Source organism: Archocentrus centrarchus, chromosome 6 (genome assembly GCF_007364275.1).
Source record: "Archocentrus centrarchus isolate MPI-CPG fArcCen1 chromosome 6, fArcCen1, whole genome shotgun sequence".
Classification (NCBI taxonomy): domain Eukaryota; kingdom Metazoa; phylum Chordata; class Actinopteri; order Cichliformes; family Cichlidae; genus Archocentrus; species Archocentrus centrarchus.
In genome coordinates this window covers 30,324,933-30,340,982 of record NC_044351.1, presented here as the reverse complement: position 1 = coordinate 30,340,982, position 16,050 = coordinate 30,324,933, and the positions used below count along the sequence as shown (strand labels likewise).

The 16,050-nt window shown below is 38.0% G+C and overlaps 1 protein-coding gene across 1 annotated transcript; it reads left to right on the top strand.

The window, feature by feature from the left end:
* Nucleotides 1–1,666: 1,666 nt before the first annotated feature.
* Nucleotides 1,667–15,803, top strand: ferry3 (FERRY endosomal RAB5 effector complex subunit 3). The gene is made up of 14 exons (XM_030731656.1): nucleotides 1,667–1,732; nucleotides 2,097–2,285; nucleotides 2,439–2,584; nucleotides 5,201–5,382; nucleotides 5,850–5,949; nucleotides 6,110–6,234; nucleotides 8,434–8,540; nucleotides 8,628–8,825; nucleotides 9,150–9,278; nucleotides 9,945–10,013; nucleotides 10,120–10,322; nucleotides 12,961–13,018; nucleotides 13,357–13,424; nucleotides 14,562–15,803. The coding sequence occupies exons 2-14, from the start codon at nucleotides 2,105–2,107 to the stop codon at nucleotides 14,652–14,654; spliced, it is 1,659 nt and encodes a 552-aa protein (XP_030587516.1). The 5' UTR covers nucleotides 1,667–1,732; nucleotides 2,097–2,104; the 3' UTR covers nucleotides 14,655–15,803.
* The last annotated feature ends 247 nt before the right edge of the window (nucleotides 15,804–16,050 follow it).

Sequence of the window (16,050 nt, the reverse complement as noted above, 5' to 3'; positions counted from 1 at the left end):
TTATGTGCAACATTTAGCTGCTGTTATTTTCTTTTAGCGCTATAACACCAAGCTTTTTCAGATTAACGCAGTAGTGCTAATTTCGGGACGCACCCTTACTGACTCAAACTTGAAGAAAACACACGCACACGTCAAAGAACGTACACGCCTACGCGCGCTTGCGCGTACAGTCACACTATCGGGTCAATCTAGGGTATCTAGAGTATTTAAAGTATTTAGAAGTTCTTTGACACTACGCACACAAATAACTTTAGACATGTTTATAAAACAAACTAAATACTATAATTTGCCCAAAAGACTGCATACAATTCTCACTGAATTCATTCAACATTATTTCAGCATGCATATTAAATGTGCAATCTTATGTTTTTTTATATATATTAAACATACTTTGACTTGTATCCGTAATTATAATTGTAATATTTATCATCTGACTCTTCATGGGAGATGATAAACTCAAATGTTTATCTGCAAAAAAAAAAAAAAAAGAACATATAAAAACCTTAGGGAAAGTTTATAGGCGTGGTGTACTTCTCCTTTTTTTTTCTTGTTGGTTTACTTGTACGTTTTAGTTTACCACTAACATAGGCAAACATTTAGTACAAAGTCCACAGCATAGTACTGTGCTGTGAAAAAGAATTTGCCTCCTTCCTGATTTCTATTTTTTTTTGGAGGGGGGGGGGGGGGTATATTTGTCACATTTACATATTTCAGATCATCAAACACATTTTTATATTAGACAAAGATAACCCAAGTAAATTTAAAAAATGCAGTTTTTTTTAAATGATTGTCATTTATTAAGGGAAAAAGTTATCCCTATGTGAAAAGGTAACTGGCTGCCTTGTTAAATAGAATCTGAAAGTGAAGTAGGCTAAAAGATCTCAAAAAAGCAACATATTGTGCCATGATCTAAAGGAACTCAAGAACAGCTGAGAAACAAAGTCATTGACATCTATCAGTCTGGAAAGCTTACGAAGTCATTTCTAAGGTTTCCAGACTCCAGCAAACCATGGTGAGAGCCATTATCCACAAATGGAGAAACCTTGAAACAGCAATGAACCTTCCCAGGAGTGGCCTGATGAGACAAGAGTTGAACATAATCATTTAGAAACCACATTTTGCATTTACTCTAGGTTATCTTTGTCTAATATTAAAATTTGTTTGATGATCTGAAACATGTAAGTGTGACAAATATGCAAAAAGACCCTAAGAAATCAGGAAGGAAGCAAATACTTTTCATAGCACTGTACCTCAGAGTAAGTTTAATTGATTTGATAGAACAAGAAACTGAGATATACTACTCCTACTAAAGCTATGATTTTTATTTTTTCTTCTCAAGAGCTATTATCAAGAGAAGTTAATTTAGGTAGAGACAGATAAGTTCGTTTCAGGTATCCACAAGTAATCCAGGTAGCAATAATTTTTCAAGCCAGCAGGGGGAGCTAGAGCATAAGAGAAAAAAAAAAAGACCAAGTAAGTTTAATCTTTCAGGTCAGCAGATTCGTGACCATAATAAAGCTTAGGAAAAAAAAAACTCCTAAAGGAACTAATATGCAGAACATAAAATTTATCAGAGTTGCCTACAGCTGTATGAGTAGTTGTGTTGCATAATTAAAATATTAAAATAACCAGCTGAGCCTTGTTGTTGCGAAACTGCTCCTGCTGTCACAATACATCAGCTGACTGGGAACGAGAAAGAGGAAGTACCGTTACTACATTCATCCATATTCAGGTAATTCTGCGTTTTGTAAAGGTTTTATGTTTATCACATGAAATGAAAAGAAAGATACTGTGGCCAGCTAGGCACCTCCAGGATCGACTTTCTAATTTTGAATTTTAATTAGTGTTTTTTATTTTAATGGGTACCTTAAATTGTTAGCCACACTGCTAGCCAGTGTTGAGATTGACGATAACAAATTGAGCAGACATTTAACAGGGATTAAGTTACACTCATGTACGCGTCAGGCTGGTTTTTGTTGCAGCGCGTGAATACCGTATATTTGTGTGCGAGTGTGTAACAGTGTGAAAGTGGTGCAGCACGGGAGACTTGTATTCATTGTTTACGGTTATTTATTTTATTTTTATTTTTTTTACAGCTGTGACCATGAAGAAGAGCAAAGGCAAGGCAAGCAGCAATGCTGAGAAGGAGTTTGTATTCGAGTTCAGGGCAGGAAAACACAGCTGTGTCCTCAAAGTGCCCCTGCAGTTTCCTGTTCAGGAGAACATCAGTGACCTCCATGGACGCCTGATGCTTCTGCATAAAATACCCTGCTATTTAGAAAGTGGTGAGATTGTTGTTCTTAAATATCTCTTTCCCAGGTTTTTCCTTCCCAAAGTATAACGATGGCCCTGTACTACTGTTGCACTGTACTACTTTGCTTGCACAGAACTGAAACATATTTTTAAATGACTGCTGTGTGTGACTTTTTCTCCTTTAGAACTAAAAAACTCACTTTCCAGTTTCGTGGAGGAGGAGACAATTCTGGATTATGACAGAGAGGCAGAGCTGGCCCTGCAGAGACTCACAACAGGAGATGTAGATGTAAACAAGCTTGCCAATGCATGGAGCAGGTCTTATGTAGAGGTGATAAGACATTTCGTTATGTTATTATCGTACTAAACACTGTACTGTCTTCTCAGTAGGAAGTAGCAAGTAGGTCCTGGGTTTGAATCCATCAGCCACCTGGGGCTTTTCTGTGTGGAGTTTGCATGTTCTGCCTTGGGTCCCACAGTCCAAAGACTGTATGTTGGGGTAATTGGTGATTCTAAATTGCCCATAGGTGTGAATGTGAGCGTGAGTGGTTAACTGTCTTTGTGTTTTGGCCCTGTGATGAAGCGGTGACCTGTCCAGATGCCTGGTACTACGAAGCAGGATTTGGGCTTATCTGGGTAACTTAAGGGTTAACCCTGGGCTTACAGAATTAAGTAGACACTTCACTTCTTACAGGGGTACATCACCAGCGTAACTTATGCTGAAGCCCTAACATACAGGTTATGTTCTGGATTAGAAATCAGCAGGTACACAGTCACCTATTACTGACCAATCAACTCTCCGGAATATAGCATCAAAATTCCTTGAAGATCCTTCGGACCTCTGTCCATGGATAGCAGGAGTGTATGTTTTTTTTTTTTTTTTTGATAGCATCTAAAATGTTTGCCTTTCCCTGATTGGCATCAGTAAGACTGGAAAAGACCTACTATATAAATAAAGTAGGTCTTCTTCAGTCTTACAGACCACTTAAACCGCAAACGCATTCATACAGTGCTTTTTGTACTTTACTACTGTACAGTGCTTTTCCTGTTACAGACACTCATACCACTGATTTGTCTGCCTCTTTGTGTTACTTTCAGTCTGTATTGTGTGTTTAACCTTTTAATAGACTTATCTATTTGTGATTGGTCAGATGGTGCTAACGCCACCCTTTTTGTGTGAATGCACCGTAGCTAGATTGATTAAACTCTTGGTTAACCTTTTGAGTTGATAACCCCCTTTGTGTGACCACTTAGCCAGATTGCTGTTGATAGGTAAGTGAAGCCAGATAGCTGAAAGATACCTTGGGTACGTTGAACTTGCTTTGTAGTACAGGGCTCAGGATGTGACCCACTTCTTGCTCTATGAGAGCAGAGATAATTTGGTAAGCAGTTAAGAAAATGGATAGTTGGATGGATATTATGCCTAAAAATTAGTTTTGCATATATAAGAAAGAAAGCGCTTTATTTGTCACGTACATGCAGTGAAATTCAGTCTCTGCATTTAATCCATCACACATGGAGTATGTAGCACAGCACAATGTGGAGCAGGGGGCAGCCAGTAAGCACCCGGGGAGCAACCTTGGGGGGGGGCACAGTGATGCCAGCCCAAGGATTTGAACCAGGGTCCTCTCAATGACCCTCTTCTTCTCCTCTAGACCACCACTCCCAACTAATAATAATCAAGAAGGTTAATATTGGGTGTGTTGTTTTGTAGTTGTTTTTTTTAGTTTGCTTGCCTTAGTTGTATGTACAACTTTACACCAAGTTGTTTCTTTTTCTGTTGTAGATAACTAATCATTGACATTCATGTCGCATTTAAATAGTTCAGGTTTAGAATAAATGTCTGTTGCTATTATATTAAATTATTATTATCTATATCTATATTTGATTTTGCATAGAACTGTGTAAAATTGTGGGGAGATGTTTCTATGAAAAATATCTATTAATATTATGGACAGTACTTTCTAAGCTTGGCAGGATTTCCAAAAATAAATTTCATGCACTAGCTGCTTAATACACCCTGATGGTATTTCCACTACTTCATGTTTCTGCAGTAACACAGCAGAGTGTTTTGGAAGTGTCCTTGAACGCTCTCACTAGCATCGGGGTGGTCATGGATCATTAAAGTAATTTAAACAGAAGTAGTGCAGTAATTGATTATTCATGAGTTCTGGACCAGAAAAAAAAAAAAAAACCACAAACAAATAAACACAAAAACATCTCATTACATGAGCCCTCATGCTGTGTTTAATGTCTCTCCCAAACATTTTACTTGGTTACTCTGATGAAATTGCCACCACATATTGCATCGCTGGTGAGAAACACCAGCGATGCAATATGTGGTGGCAATTTCATTTGCTTCATATGTTTGAGAATGGAGTGATTACTTTTATGCTATGGATCAATACAAAACAAACATCACACTGAAAAGTAGACTTTGTGGTTTCTTAATGAAATCATGCATGATGTGTTCACTAGCACATTTATTTGAAAGCAAAATTTCATATTTAGTAAAGGAAGGCCAGTGAGATCAGCGCTCTCCCACCGCATTCACACATCTAGGACGTTAACTGCAGTCGCACAGAAATGCACTTGGACACTTTCCAGTCTGCATCGTGCTTGTTGCCTGGAGACTCTTGAGCCTGTATAAATAAGGGATTTTAAATTTCAGAATAGTGTTATTTTGCATTTAACCATGATGAATTACATCAACTGGCCTAGTTTGTTTTGCAATCCGTAACACAGAAATTGTGTTTGTGCTGCATTTTGCTTTCTTTGTTTGTCCTTTACTTTTGCTTAAACACAGTTGCTTACTTATTGTTCTTGCTCATCAGCCAGCACGGTTAAGTACGATACCGTCACCTTGTTTTAACTGCTTGCAACTGCCATTAAAAACACAGACATATAAAACAAAAAGATGTTTTTCTTTCTACTCTCACTGTTCCAGACTACACTGGAACATGCTCGGCCTGAAGAGCCCAGTTGGGATGAGGACTTTGCCAATGTGTACCATGAGTTGATCCACTCCCCTGCCTCAGATACTCTCCTCAACCTGGAGCACAACTACTTTGTTAGCATCTCTGAGCTCATCAGTGAGAGAGATATGGAAATTAAGAAGCTTCAAGAGAGGTTGGTGTTGGGTGGGATTTTTGGATTTCTGAACATGTTTATGTCCCCCTCCCACGCAATATTATTAAACACCTATAAATTTAGGTCTTTTCCTGTAAATTTCTTCCATGGACTAAAGATGGCTGCATTTTAGCCGTGATGGTGTAATATCAAGATTTCATTAGATATTAGTAAGTTTGAAGTAAATTTGCTTTTTGACAAATCAGTTTATCTTTTTTCTCAGTCAGACTTAAGTTCATTTTATTATGTTTCCTACCAGAAACACATATATCACTTTCTTTTTTTTCCTTAAGCAATCATACTTAAGATTATTTAATATCTGTTTCCTACCACAGCCTGTGATATCAGAACATCTAATCTTTCTTATATAGAAATTTTGTAAATGTTCATGAAGTTTCCCAACAATCTGTAAAAAAAAAAAAAAAAAAAAAAAAAAAAAAACCAGTAAATACTTTCTTGTTATGTAGGCAAGCAACAGAAATGGACAAAGTCATGCATGAGCTCGGGAACACATTGAGTGACCAGGATGTAAATGCAGTAGCCTCTCAACACTTTGATGCACAGCAGGTAAAAGGAAGCTTGGGTGGTCTGTATTTTGTCTCAGTGCCAAAGAGATCATTTCACTTCTGACATTTCAGGAGATACAGCTGGTTCATTTTTCAAGTAAACCTTGTGTCATGTTTAACATTTGACAATGTCAACGTTTGACATTGTCATCACTGAACAGGTCCTGGAGAACAAGTGGGCCAGTGAGCTGAAGCAAGTGACAGGCATTCAAAAGCACGAGTATCAAGAATGGGTCGTCAAACTGCACCAGGACCTGCAGAAATCCAGCAACAGCAGCAAAATAAAGTGAGTTCTTCTCTATGTATTTGTGTGTATACCCTCAAAACAAAGGTCTATTAGAGTGCTCGATTTCTGATATATGAAACCTTACTTTTCACCCAAATTTACCTGAGCTGGCCTTTTCAAGTCTGTGACAATACCCTTTCAGATTTCAAGGTAAAACAAAAACAGTCGATTCGAGATAATAAGCACTGGAGTCATCTTACTTCTTCTTTTAGAAAAGAAAACCGGGGGGTTTACTAGATTTACTGCTGGTTTCCACCAGTGCACATCTGTCATTTGATGTTAAAAAAGACACAGTAAGTGTGGATATAGTAGCTTTAGCAGCTGACCTTATTGCATAAATATTTGTGGGAGCAGTGAGCACACACAAAACTCTTTACCATCACAAATCAGATCTAGGGTGTTACTTTTTTTTTTTTATTTCTCTCATATATTGTATGTTACATAACATTTTTGGCAGAACACACCTATTAATGTGACTTAGGTAGATCTCAAACTGATGTTGAATGTCTGACAATCATACCGTTCACGTGTTACTGAATGTAATTTGGGATTTTGCAGAAACTCACTAATGTCCTGTTCCCCACAGCTGGTTTGTGTGTCAGATTCTTTCCTTTGACTTAAAATAAATATGCACAGCATCAAACAGGAAGCAAGATAAGTAAGGCTAATATGAGCATTTATGTACGTGGCATGGCAGAAGTAACTTTATTGAGATCGGATTAGTCAGGAACTGACAGGAAATAAGGTTCTGTCTTCTTCTGCACTTCCAGTAGGTGAGCTATAAGACACAGATTTTCACTTTCATTCTCTCCCCGTTCTGAGAGAAACAAACCATAAAATCTATACCAGTGTATTATTATTATTATTGTCAGATTACAAGTGGCAACCAGTGCCTGCGTTGTTAGTGGATTACTTGCACCCTCATCAGGTCTGCTAGTTTGCAACCTGCTAATTTGGGTTGCTCTAATTATTGATTGTTTGAGCTGGTTTCTGCTTCTGTTTCTGTGTTCATAATTTGGCACATTTATAGTAAACGAACAAAAATTTCCACTCCCATGGGTGCTTTTTTTTTTTTTTGCAGTTGCAAACCGCTTATTATATCTGGCCTAAAAACTATACAGGAAGTCAGATGTGGGGAAAAAAAAAGCTTAGTTGTAGAATCTTAGTAATAACAAGATAAACATATTTTGTTGAGTGAGAAAATTACATGAAACCGATCAGCTGTTTTCCATCTGGACCTTTACTCATGCACAAACAAACCCTTACTGGCATAGTCTTAACAGCTGCACATGCTGAACAGCTCTAATCCCAAACACTACATCTACGCTGCGGACTACTTTGAAGGACAGTTTACATTTACATAGAAATTAAAGCCGTTACAAGAGGTCAAAAGCTTGTCTTGGTTTGATTGATGTTGAGCTTTGCAGGATCAGTTAGGACTGTCATCTTAAGGCAAAAAGTGGAGAAAAAAAAAATCTAAAAGTGGTTAACAGTAATGTAGTCCAGCAAAATGGTTGTTTAAATTCATTTATTTTACTCCTCTGGATATATTGAATATTCTGTGAAGGAAAAAACAAGATATCACCAGGACATTTATGCTAAGAGGTTCTTAGACAATGTGCATGTCCCTGCATTCATTTATTTTTAAAGATGAATATCATTATGTTCCTATGTGTGGGTGGAACTGAAAACATTCTACATCATTTATAGATGTGTGTTTTAGTTAAAGCTGTAGTTTGTGGAGGGAAAATGCGAATAGAATTTGAGTTGGAGTTTTGATTTCTTTGATGCAGTGTCTTAGTTTTTCTAAGAGGAACAGCACACCACATAAAAAATATCCTCATACCCGAGACTCACATTGGTTTTGTCAACAAAGCAGTTTTTTTAAACAGGAAATTTTGTTTGTTAGATTTTTGAATCAAAATTAAATGTTAATATTAAATGTTCTGAATCTCACATAACTTTTATGTGAATTTGGTTCATAATTTTCCCTTTCATCTTCCTTTGAACTATGTTTTATGAAACACTAACATGTAATCTTTGGATTTTATTTTACACACACACGCACGTGCACTCACACACACTCAACCCCAGTTGCAATCAAAATTTAAGCTTTTATAAATAATGGATGCAGAAATTGATGTACTTTAATTAATAGACGTGCTATGAATTGATTTCTTTTTACTCTTAATTTTCCAGTGAGGAGATTAAGGTGCAGCCCAGCCAGCTGTCAGAAGCTACAGATTCGGGTGCCAGGATGTTTGAGGAGCAGCCTCAGCTGGAGGAGAGCTTCACCATACACCTCGGTACTCAACATGCTTCCCCACTATTTGTGCGCAGATCAACGACTGCTGCTATAAAAAATGTTCTTTGTGTATTTGGTCTTTTTACAGGAGCACAGCTAAAAACGATGCACAACCTGCGACTGGTCCGAGCAGACGTGCTGGACTTCTGTAAACATCGGCGACACGGCAGCAGTGGAGCCAAGCTGCGGCGGCTACAGACGGCGCTTTCACTGTACTCCTTCTCACTCTGCGGTCTGGTGCTCCTGGTCGACAACAGGGTCAACTCCTACAGTGGCATCAAGAGAGGTCAGGGAGCATATTGATATTCATAAAAATGTTGATTCATACTTTAACTGGCAACAATTCTTTTTTTTTGGCTGTTTGAATGAACTGCAATGTTTATATTTTGGTTCTGTTTATCTTCTCATCTTTTATTGGGAGAAAAACCAAAATTTTTTTTCTTTAAGTGTTTTGTTCACTGACTGTAGACTTCATTCTCCTTTAAGTTTGAACTCTATTTAAAACAGCGGAAATGTGGAGGCAGAGCAGAGCTCTGGCTAACCAGTCATTTGCTTCCATTGTGTTTTTATGCATGGTTTCATCTGTGGCCTATTCTGTGTTGACCTACAGACTTTGCAACTGTGGCAAAGGAGTGCACAGATTTCCACTTCCCCTGTCTAGAGGAGCAGCTGGAGGAGGTGCAGCAGGTGGTGCTCTATGCCAGAGCCCAGCGGAGCAGCAAGCAGAAAGACCAACCTGGTTAGACATTTTTTTTCTTTTTCCAAACAGAGACTCTCATGGTCACATCAGTGGTTGTCTTTTTATTTCCTTTTTTCCTTTTTTAGACAGTTAGATATAGTTTAGAGTGTATTAACCTCGGAAGGAATATTCTTAGCCTTGTGTTGTATGCATCATCTTAGTTAACTGGGATACTAACCAGCATATACTCACTGCCAATCTTACATTTAGAAAAACAAAATGAAAGACATATTTCTGCTAGTTTAATACCATCATATAATTATAGTAAAAGCCTTTCTCCAAAAAAAAAAAAAGGAATTGGAGCGAAGTATACAGAAAGCATATACTTAACTGTAAGAGTCTGGTTTTACATGAAGTTTACACTGAAAGGCTTCTCACAGAGCTGGAGAATTTCAGTGACATGCCAGCAGTATGAGAGGGGGGATTAAGCTGTCAGGAAACAGAAGACACTTTGCATTAGTGCTTCTGTGTTGATTTTATCCAGATTCTTATCACAGCATAAGTTAAGTGGTTTATAGGGTAGAGGTGTATACATGCAGACATTCTCACTAGCTTCCAAGCCTTTCATGGATAGCCCAGCTATTACTAATATTCATTGTCCTTGTGAGATTTTTTTTTTTTTGCCTACTGATTTGTGGTTCATTTTGCAATTCTATATCCTTACAGAGACTCAAAGGAACGGAGGTGACGATAAGAGCAAAAATGTTGAAAGAAATCCCTCTAATATCTTACCAGGTAATGGTTATGCATATTAACCAAATGGAGAAAGCAATCTGTGGTTATCCAGCGTACTCATATTCTTGCTTTATCACACACCCCCTTACTAAATCTCCTCTTCAAGGTGAGTTCTATATCACACGGCACTCCAACCTGTCAGAGGTCCATGTCGTCTTCCATCTGTGTGTGGATGACAACGTCCGTTCAGGGAACATCACCGCCCGGGACCCGGCTATCATGGGCTTGAGAAACATCCTCAAGGTGTGCTGCACACATGACATCACCACCGTTACCATCCCTCTGCTGCTGGTCCACGACATGTCGGAGGTAAGAAAAAGCTGTGTGCGCTTGCATGTTTGGATGTTGATGTGATGAATGCACTTGCAAGAAGAAAGTTTGCAGACTGAATTTTGGGATGTATATTGTAATATAGTAATCTCAAAGAAACTGTGGTGGTGTTGAATAAGGTTCATTTTCAAAATGGACAGTGCTGATGGAAGGTATTTGAGTTCAGCTGGCTGGTCGTAGATCAAACAAAAAAACCCCAAAACAAAACAATGGATTTGGGGCTGAGATATAATGTTGTTCATTATTTGATTACTCTGACGTTGGATATTTGTTGCAGTGTATAGCCCCTCCCTCTTTCCTAGTGTTACCTGTTTGACGTTACAGTGTCAGCTATTTGATACAGGTGAAAATTAAAAAAAAAAAAAAGGGGGAAAGGTTCTCTGTACTCTGGGGTTTTGAGTAATCAGGCCTAGTTACAGCTAACCAGAAGAGCTGATGTGAATGAACCTTAACCATTTATAGGACAAGTGACTATTTTTGGTAATTTCCACACACTTTATATATGACACCCATCCCATGCCTCAGTGAAGTTAAGAAGCAGGTGGTCAAGGAGAATATGGTCATGAAGAAATGGCCTAATGTTGTATAAAATGATACTGTGTGTATTTGTAATGTTCTAAAAAGTGATGTTGTAACGAATCTGTTGTAATGTTCTAAAATACACGTTCCTTTCATCATATATGATATATGTTTATCTTTTTGGATTTATTTAGTTTTTAACACTTACGGGCAAGGAACCAAATATGATAACTTCACTGACCTTGATTTTTCGACATGAAAATGAAACATTTTTAAAAAAATGACACAAAAGTAATTAAGTCTTATGTCTTCCAAACACACTCTAAGGTTGAAACTTTGAATTTCAAAGTATTTCAATGAGTGCTCTCTAGTGGGTTAACAGGGCATGTTATTAACTCTTATTGTCACGTTCTTCTGTGGTCTTGTACTCGTGTTGAAACCCCCAAACCTGCTGGCTGTGCAAGTTTCCTAACTGCAGAAGCCAAAGTTTCTTAACATGAATTTTAGCTTCTGCTTGTTTATGGACGGCAGCTTGTCTGGCTTGTCGGACACTAACTGGAAATTCAGACTACAACTTTTTAAGGTCACCAATAGGCCTGTTGACTCAATCCTGCAGAGTTTCTAAAGGTTAACACACTGTGTCCACATGGTAGGGACAAATAACAAATAATAAGGAAAAAAAAAAAGGGACTTTTGGACTCAATCTGAATCAAGCAGAATTTTTTGCCATTTTCCTGTCAAAATAAAATAGGATTTCCTTTTTTATCTGAAAATGGGAAATTCTTCTATTATTCAGTCTGTTGAAAATGAGTGGAAATTAAATTTTTTTTCAATGAGAATAGATGATAATAGTAATAATAATAATATCATCAATTCAACAAGCCTCAGTTTGAGGCACAGATGCCTCCACATGCTTGTGTAATGTTTCTTCTCATGCCTAATCAACAGTCTTTTGCTTATACAGCTAAAGTTTTCAAGCTTTGGAAACCTCGGGAACCAAAGGATACTTAATTGATGGCTTCTTCTTTCAAAACTTTCCATCTGGCAGCTTCTTTTGCAGGCATTTCCCTTTTGGGGATAGATGTTTGCTTGTGTGTACAAGCCTATTGTAATGTTAAAACAACCGGTATAGTTTGTCTACATGAACTACTGACCACAATCAAAATATGGCACAGTTGTTCCTCTTGTTCTTAATTTGGATTTTTATTTATTTTTTTTAAAAGTTAAAGGAAAGAGGGACACATAAAAAGTGATCAGTGTCTCTATAATGTATGTTTTAAAGTTTATGGAGAGGAAACTGAAAACTTTCTGTCAATTTGGAGAGCCAATTTGTGCACACAATTTTATGACTGTTGTTTTCATTTTTCTGGCAGTAAGAAGTGCTTTTGTTCTTGCCTCAGCTGCTTGGCAAAAACAACAGTTGCTTTCAGTGCTCCTGTGAACAGCACCAGCCAGCTCCGCTCCTCCCCGGTCCCAGCTTCAGTCATACCAAAAAATTGAATGAATATGCGTTAAAAAATTAGAAAATCTGTTGGTAAAACCTGTGGAGTTTATTTTGAGTACAAAACTGTTACTGGTTGACTCAGCAGACATGAGCCTAAACACGAGCCCCGCTTACACTCCAAGTTCTTGATTTAGGATGGGTACAGCACATTACCAGTAAATGAAAGACTGTGTATGTTTGTGGCAAAGACTGTCTACGTGACACTCCTTGTGGTGAGAAAAGGTAGTCTGCAAGATGAGATCATTGTGTGCAACCTGGACCTGAAGACACTCAGAACTGAAAGGAAATGAGCCGTGATATACGCACAAAGTTTTTCCAAGGGCAATAATGTGATTGATTTTGCAAAAAGTACCAATTCTAATCTATTGAACATTTTGACCATTTGAATTTAGATATAGTTGCCTAACAAGAGACTTAACCTCCTGAGACCCGAGCTCCTGTTTGCAATGCATTTTCAGTTATGTCTTATGTCATTCTAAGTTTAACACTCCTTCTCTGACTACATGTATGAGTGGAGGCAAGGACCCATTTCCAGAATAAATCCAGTTCATTTCATTTCAAGCCAAAGTAAGCTCTGTGCTGTTGTCATTGCAGGAGATGACCATACCGTGGTGTCTTAAGAGGGCAGAGCTGGTATTCAAATGTGTCAAAGGTAACATTAAAATTTCAAATTATGCGTAGCTGTTGCACAGTATTAATGGACCTACAATACACATTACCACTGTTAAGCCAGCAATTTGCATAGTACCTACTGTACCAGTTGGCTAGTTGGTGCATTCTTACCATTTTCATAGATAACTCACTAAATTTGAACAAAATGTCAGCTCTCTGTCAAACATAAACATAGAAAATATTTAATACCATGTTTATTATGTATTAATACAAAATAATATTTGTGAAACGCTACATTTTGCTTGTAGAAATGTTTTTTAAAATGAATGGTAATATTTGTGCTTAATAAGAGCTACTTTCAATGTATTTTCTTTGCAGGTTTTATGATGGAAATGGCTTCATGGGATGGAGGTGTGTCACGCACAGTCCAGTTTCTAGTGCCAAAGGTGAGGTCAGAATGTGCCGCTTGTAATTCAGGCTTCAAAACGTATACCTAAGACTGCACTGTTGTTTTCTGAGTGATTGCCTTCCAGCAATGCTCAGTTCTTTTTTTTTTTTTTTTTTTAAGAAATGTATACTTAAGGCCTCACATGTACATAATATAACAAAAGGCACACCTGGCTTTGCAGTGCGTGCCTCCGAATGCACACTAAGAAGAGTTGACTGTTTGAAAAGCATACCATAAATCAGAGATTACAGAGCTTTAGGTTATTTTGGCTCAGTATTTACACTGCTATGTTAAAAGAAAGCTCAAAGATTCAGTCATATAACTGTGTGATAAGCAGTGGCATTAGTGTGGAGCTTGCCAACACTGAGGTTTAATCACTTTGTTGGAAATCCTGGTCTTATGTTAATTTCTTATTATGTAAATAAGTTACAAGGGAAAGGGAAAAAATATTCAGGTTTGACTTTAAAGCAAGGTTTTCTGTCATATTTTCAGCTAATTTAAGCCTGCCGTGCTCGATGAATCACGATTGTTACCTTTTTTTTGGCCTTTTCTGGATGCTATACATGTATAGCTTTTGCGGTTTGTCAGAAAGGCAGCGGATCCTATAGCATGAGCTCCTGCTGACAGGATAAGATGATAAAACGAGTGGCATCAAAGGACTCCGACTATATTGGCTTCCTGTCAGCGACGTGCTCAGACACCATTCAAAATAGCAGCTACTGAAACGACATTGTTGTCTGCACCTCAAAGAAGTGCTGTGTCTAAATATATGCTGTGTGCTTGTGGGACTATGCTTCTGCCTTAAGATTACTTAAAATTCTTATTTGATGGGTGGCAGTGCTCAGAGTGACAAACACAGTATGTCCCCTGTTAAAGTTACAGCTGCTGGAGCTCAATTCATTTCAGCATCTTGACTAATGAGGATTATTGAACTAAAGGACACCACAGAGGCTGTTAATACTTGGCTGGACACAAAGAGTCCAGCTGTATTTTTTTTTTTCCCAACATGGAGTTTGAACAGTTCCTTTCTATTATCACAGTGTGTAAAGTGAAAATGTTGCTGCTGCACAAACCTTAGTTTCTTTTCTCCTCACTAACCCTGGCCACCTCGCTTTGTGTCTCTTTGTACTGACAGAGTATTTCAGAGGAAATGTTCTACCAGTTGAGCAACATGCTGCCACAGATCTTCCGCGTCTCCTCTACCCTTACTCTCACCTCGAAGCACTGATTGGTTGCCATGCCTCCTCAGGTCATTCAGGCAAATGGAGATACTTATTTTAAAGACATCAACAAGTAACGTCTTGTTTTGTTTTTTTTCAGGAAACTAATATTAAGAGAGATTTATTGAAATGACGGATAACTTAAGTTATGGTGGCATTATCGCACTTACAGTCAAGGTGGAAAAAAAAGGATTTTTACATGAATTTGATGAACTTTCTGATTATTGCGCCTTCCAAAGCTACTTGCTCTGTAAATACATGTGACTGAAAGAGGACTGGATTCACAGGCACACTAAAACAGCTGCTGCAATTATCATTTTGAGTCTCCAGGGTGTGGTTCTGGTGACAGCTACATTAGCTGCCAGGACTGCAGATATTCCAGTTTTCCTTTTTAAATCTGTGACTTTGTTCATGTTCAAGCTACAGCAGCAGCTGTTTCAAGTTAGTACACACTGAAAATGCAGACAACCAAGCAGATAAATACATTTGTAAATACAGTAAAGTGGTTGAATGGAACTGAAAAAACTTGCAACTTCCAAAATGTGACTTTTTATGTTTTCACCACACATAACTTTACTTTTTTTCTTTTCTTTAAACAGTATGTTGATTATTAAAAACATCACCAATCTGGGCTCAAACTTGAATATTAGATTTGATGTTGACATCTTATTTATTTCTTCAAGAATTTCTCATGATGATAGATGATCTTACAGTTCACCCATCAAATGAGATTTAGCAGTCTGATGTGGTGCTCTGGCTTCAAGTTGGGGGTGGGAGGGTGCTGTCAAAAGACGTGACACGGACTTGACTCTTTTAGTCCTAATGACAGATTGCTTTGCTATTCATATGAGCAGTGTGCTGGTGATTTTTGTACTGCATTGCAGAGAGTTGTGGCGACTGCCACTAACTCTCTGTGGGATTGTGTGTGAATGTGCTTGGTCCCCCTCACCCCCACCCCCACCCGAGTAACAGCAGATGGCACTATTCCTAAAGACAAAAATGTGAAATAAGGATCAGTGTACGTGAACACTTTGCTTATCAGAGGTAAGGTTTTGCCTATGAAAATTCATCTCAAGCCATTCTAAGAGGGATACGGCACTGAAAGCACAGCTCAATTGTTGTGTTTTATGTTACACACTCAAATGTGTACTCCGTATATGTATGTGTACATTTTTATGTTTTAATAAAAAAGTAACACAACACTGATGTGATGTATTCTTCATAAGCTTCTGACAGAATTTAGTAGATTACTTTTTTTTTTATTTTGCCCCCACCCATCTACCAACAGTGATGCCCTTCTAGTGGTGCTTGGCTCCGGGCTTTATTTACTCTTGATTGGTTATCCACAGGGACGTAATCTCCCTAAAGTTAATAATCCATGTCATTCATTGGAATTGCATTCCT

Coding starts and splice junctions, on each gene's coding strand:
- ferry3 (XM_030731656.1), top strand. CDS start 2,105: ATGAAGAAGAGCAAAGGCAAGGCAAGCAGCAATGCTGAGAAGGAGTTT. Junction 2,286..2,438: donor ACCCTGCTATTTAGAAAGTG/GTGAGATTGTTG, acceptor TTTCTCCTTTAG/AACTAAAAAACTCACTTTCC. Junction 10,014..10,119: donor TCCCTCTAATATCTTACCAG/GTAATGGTTATG, acceptor CTCCTCTTCAAG/GTGAGTTCTATATCACACGG.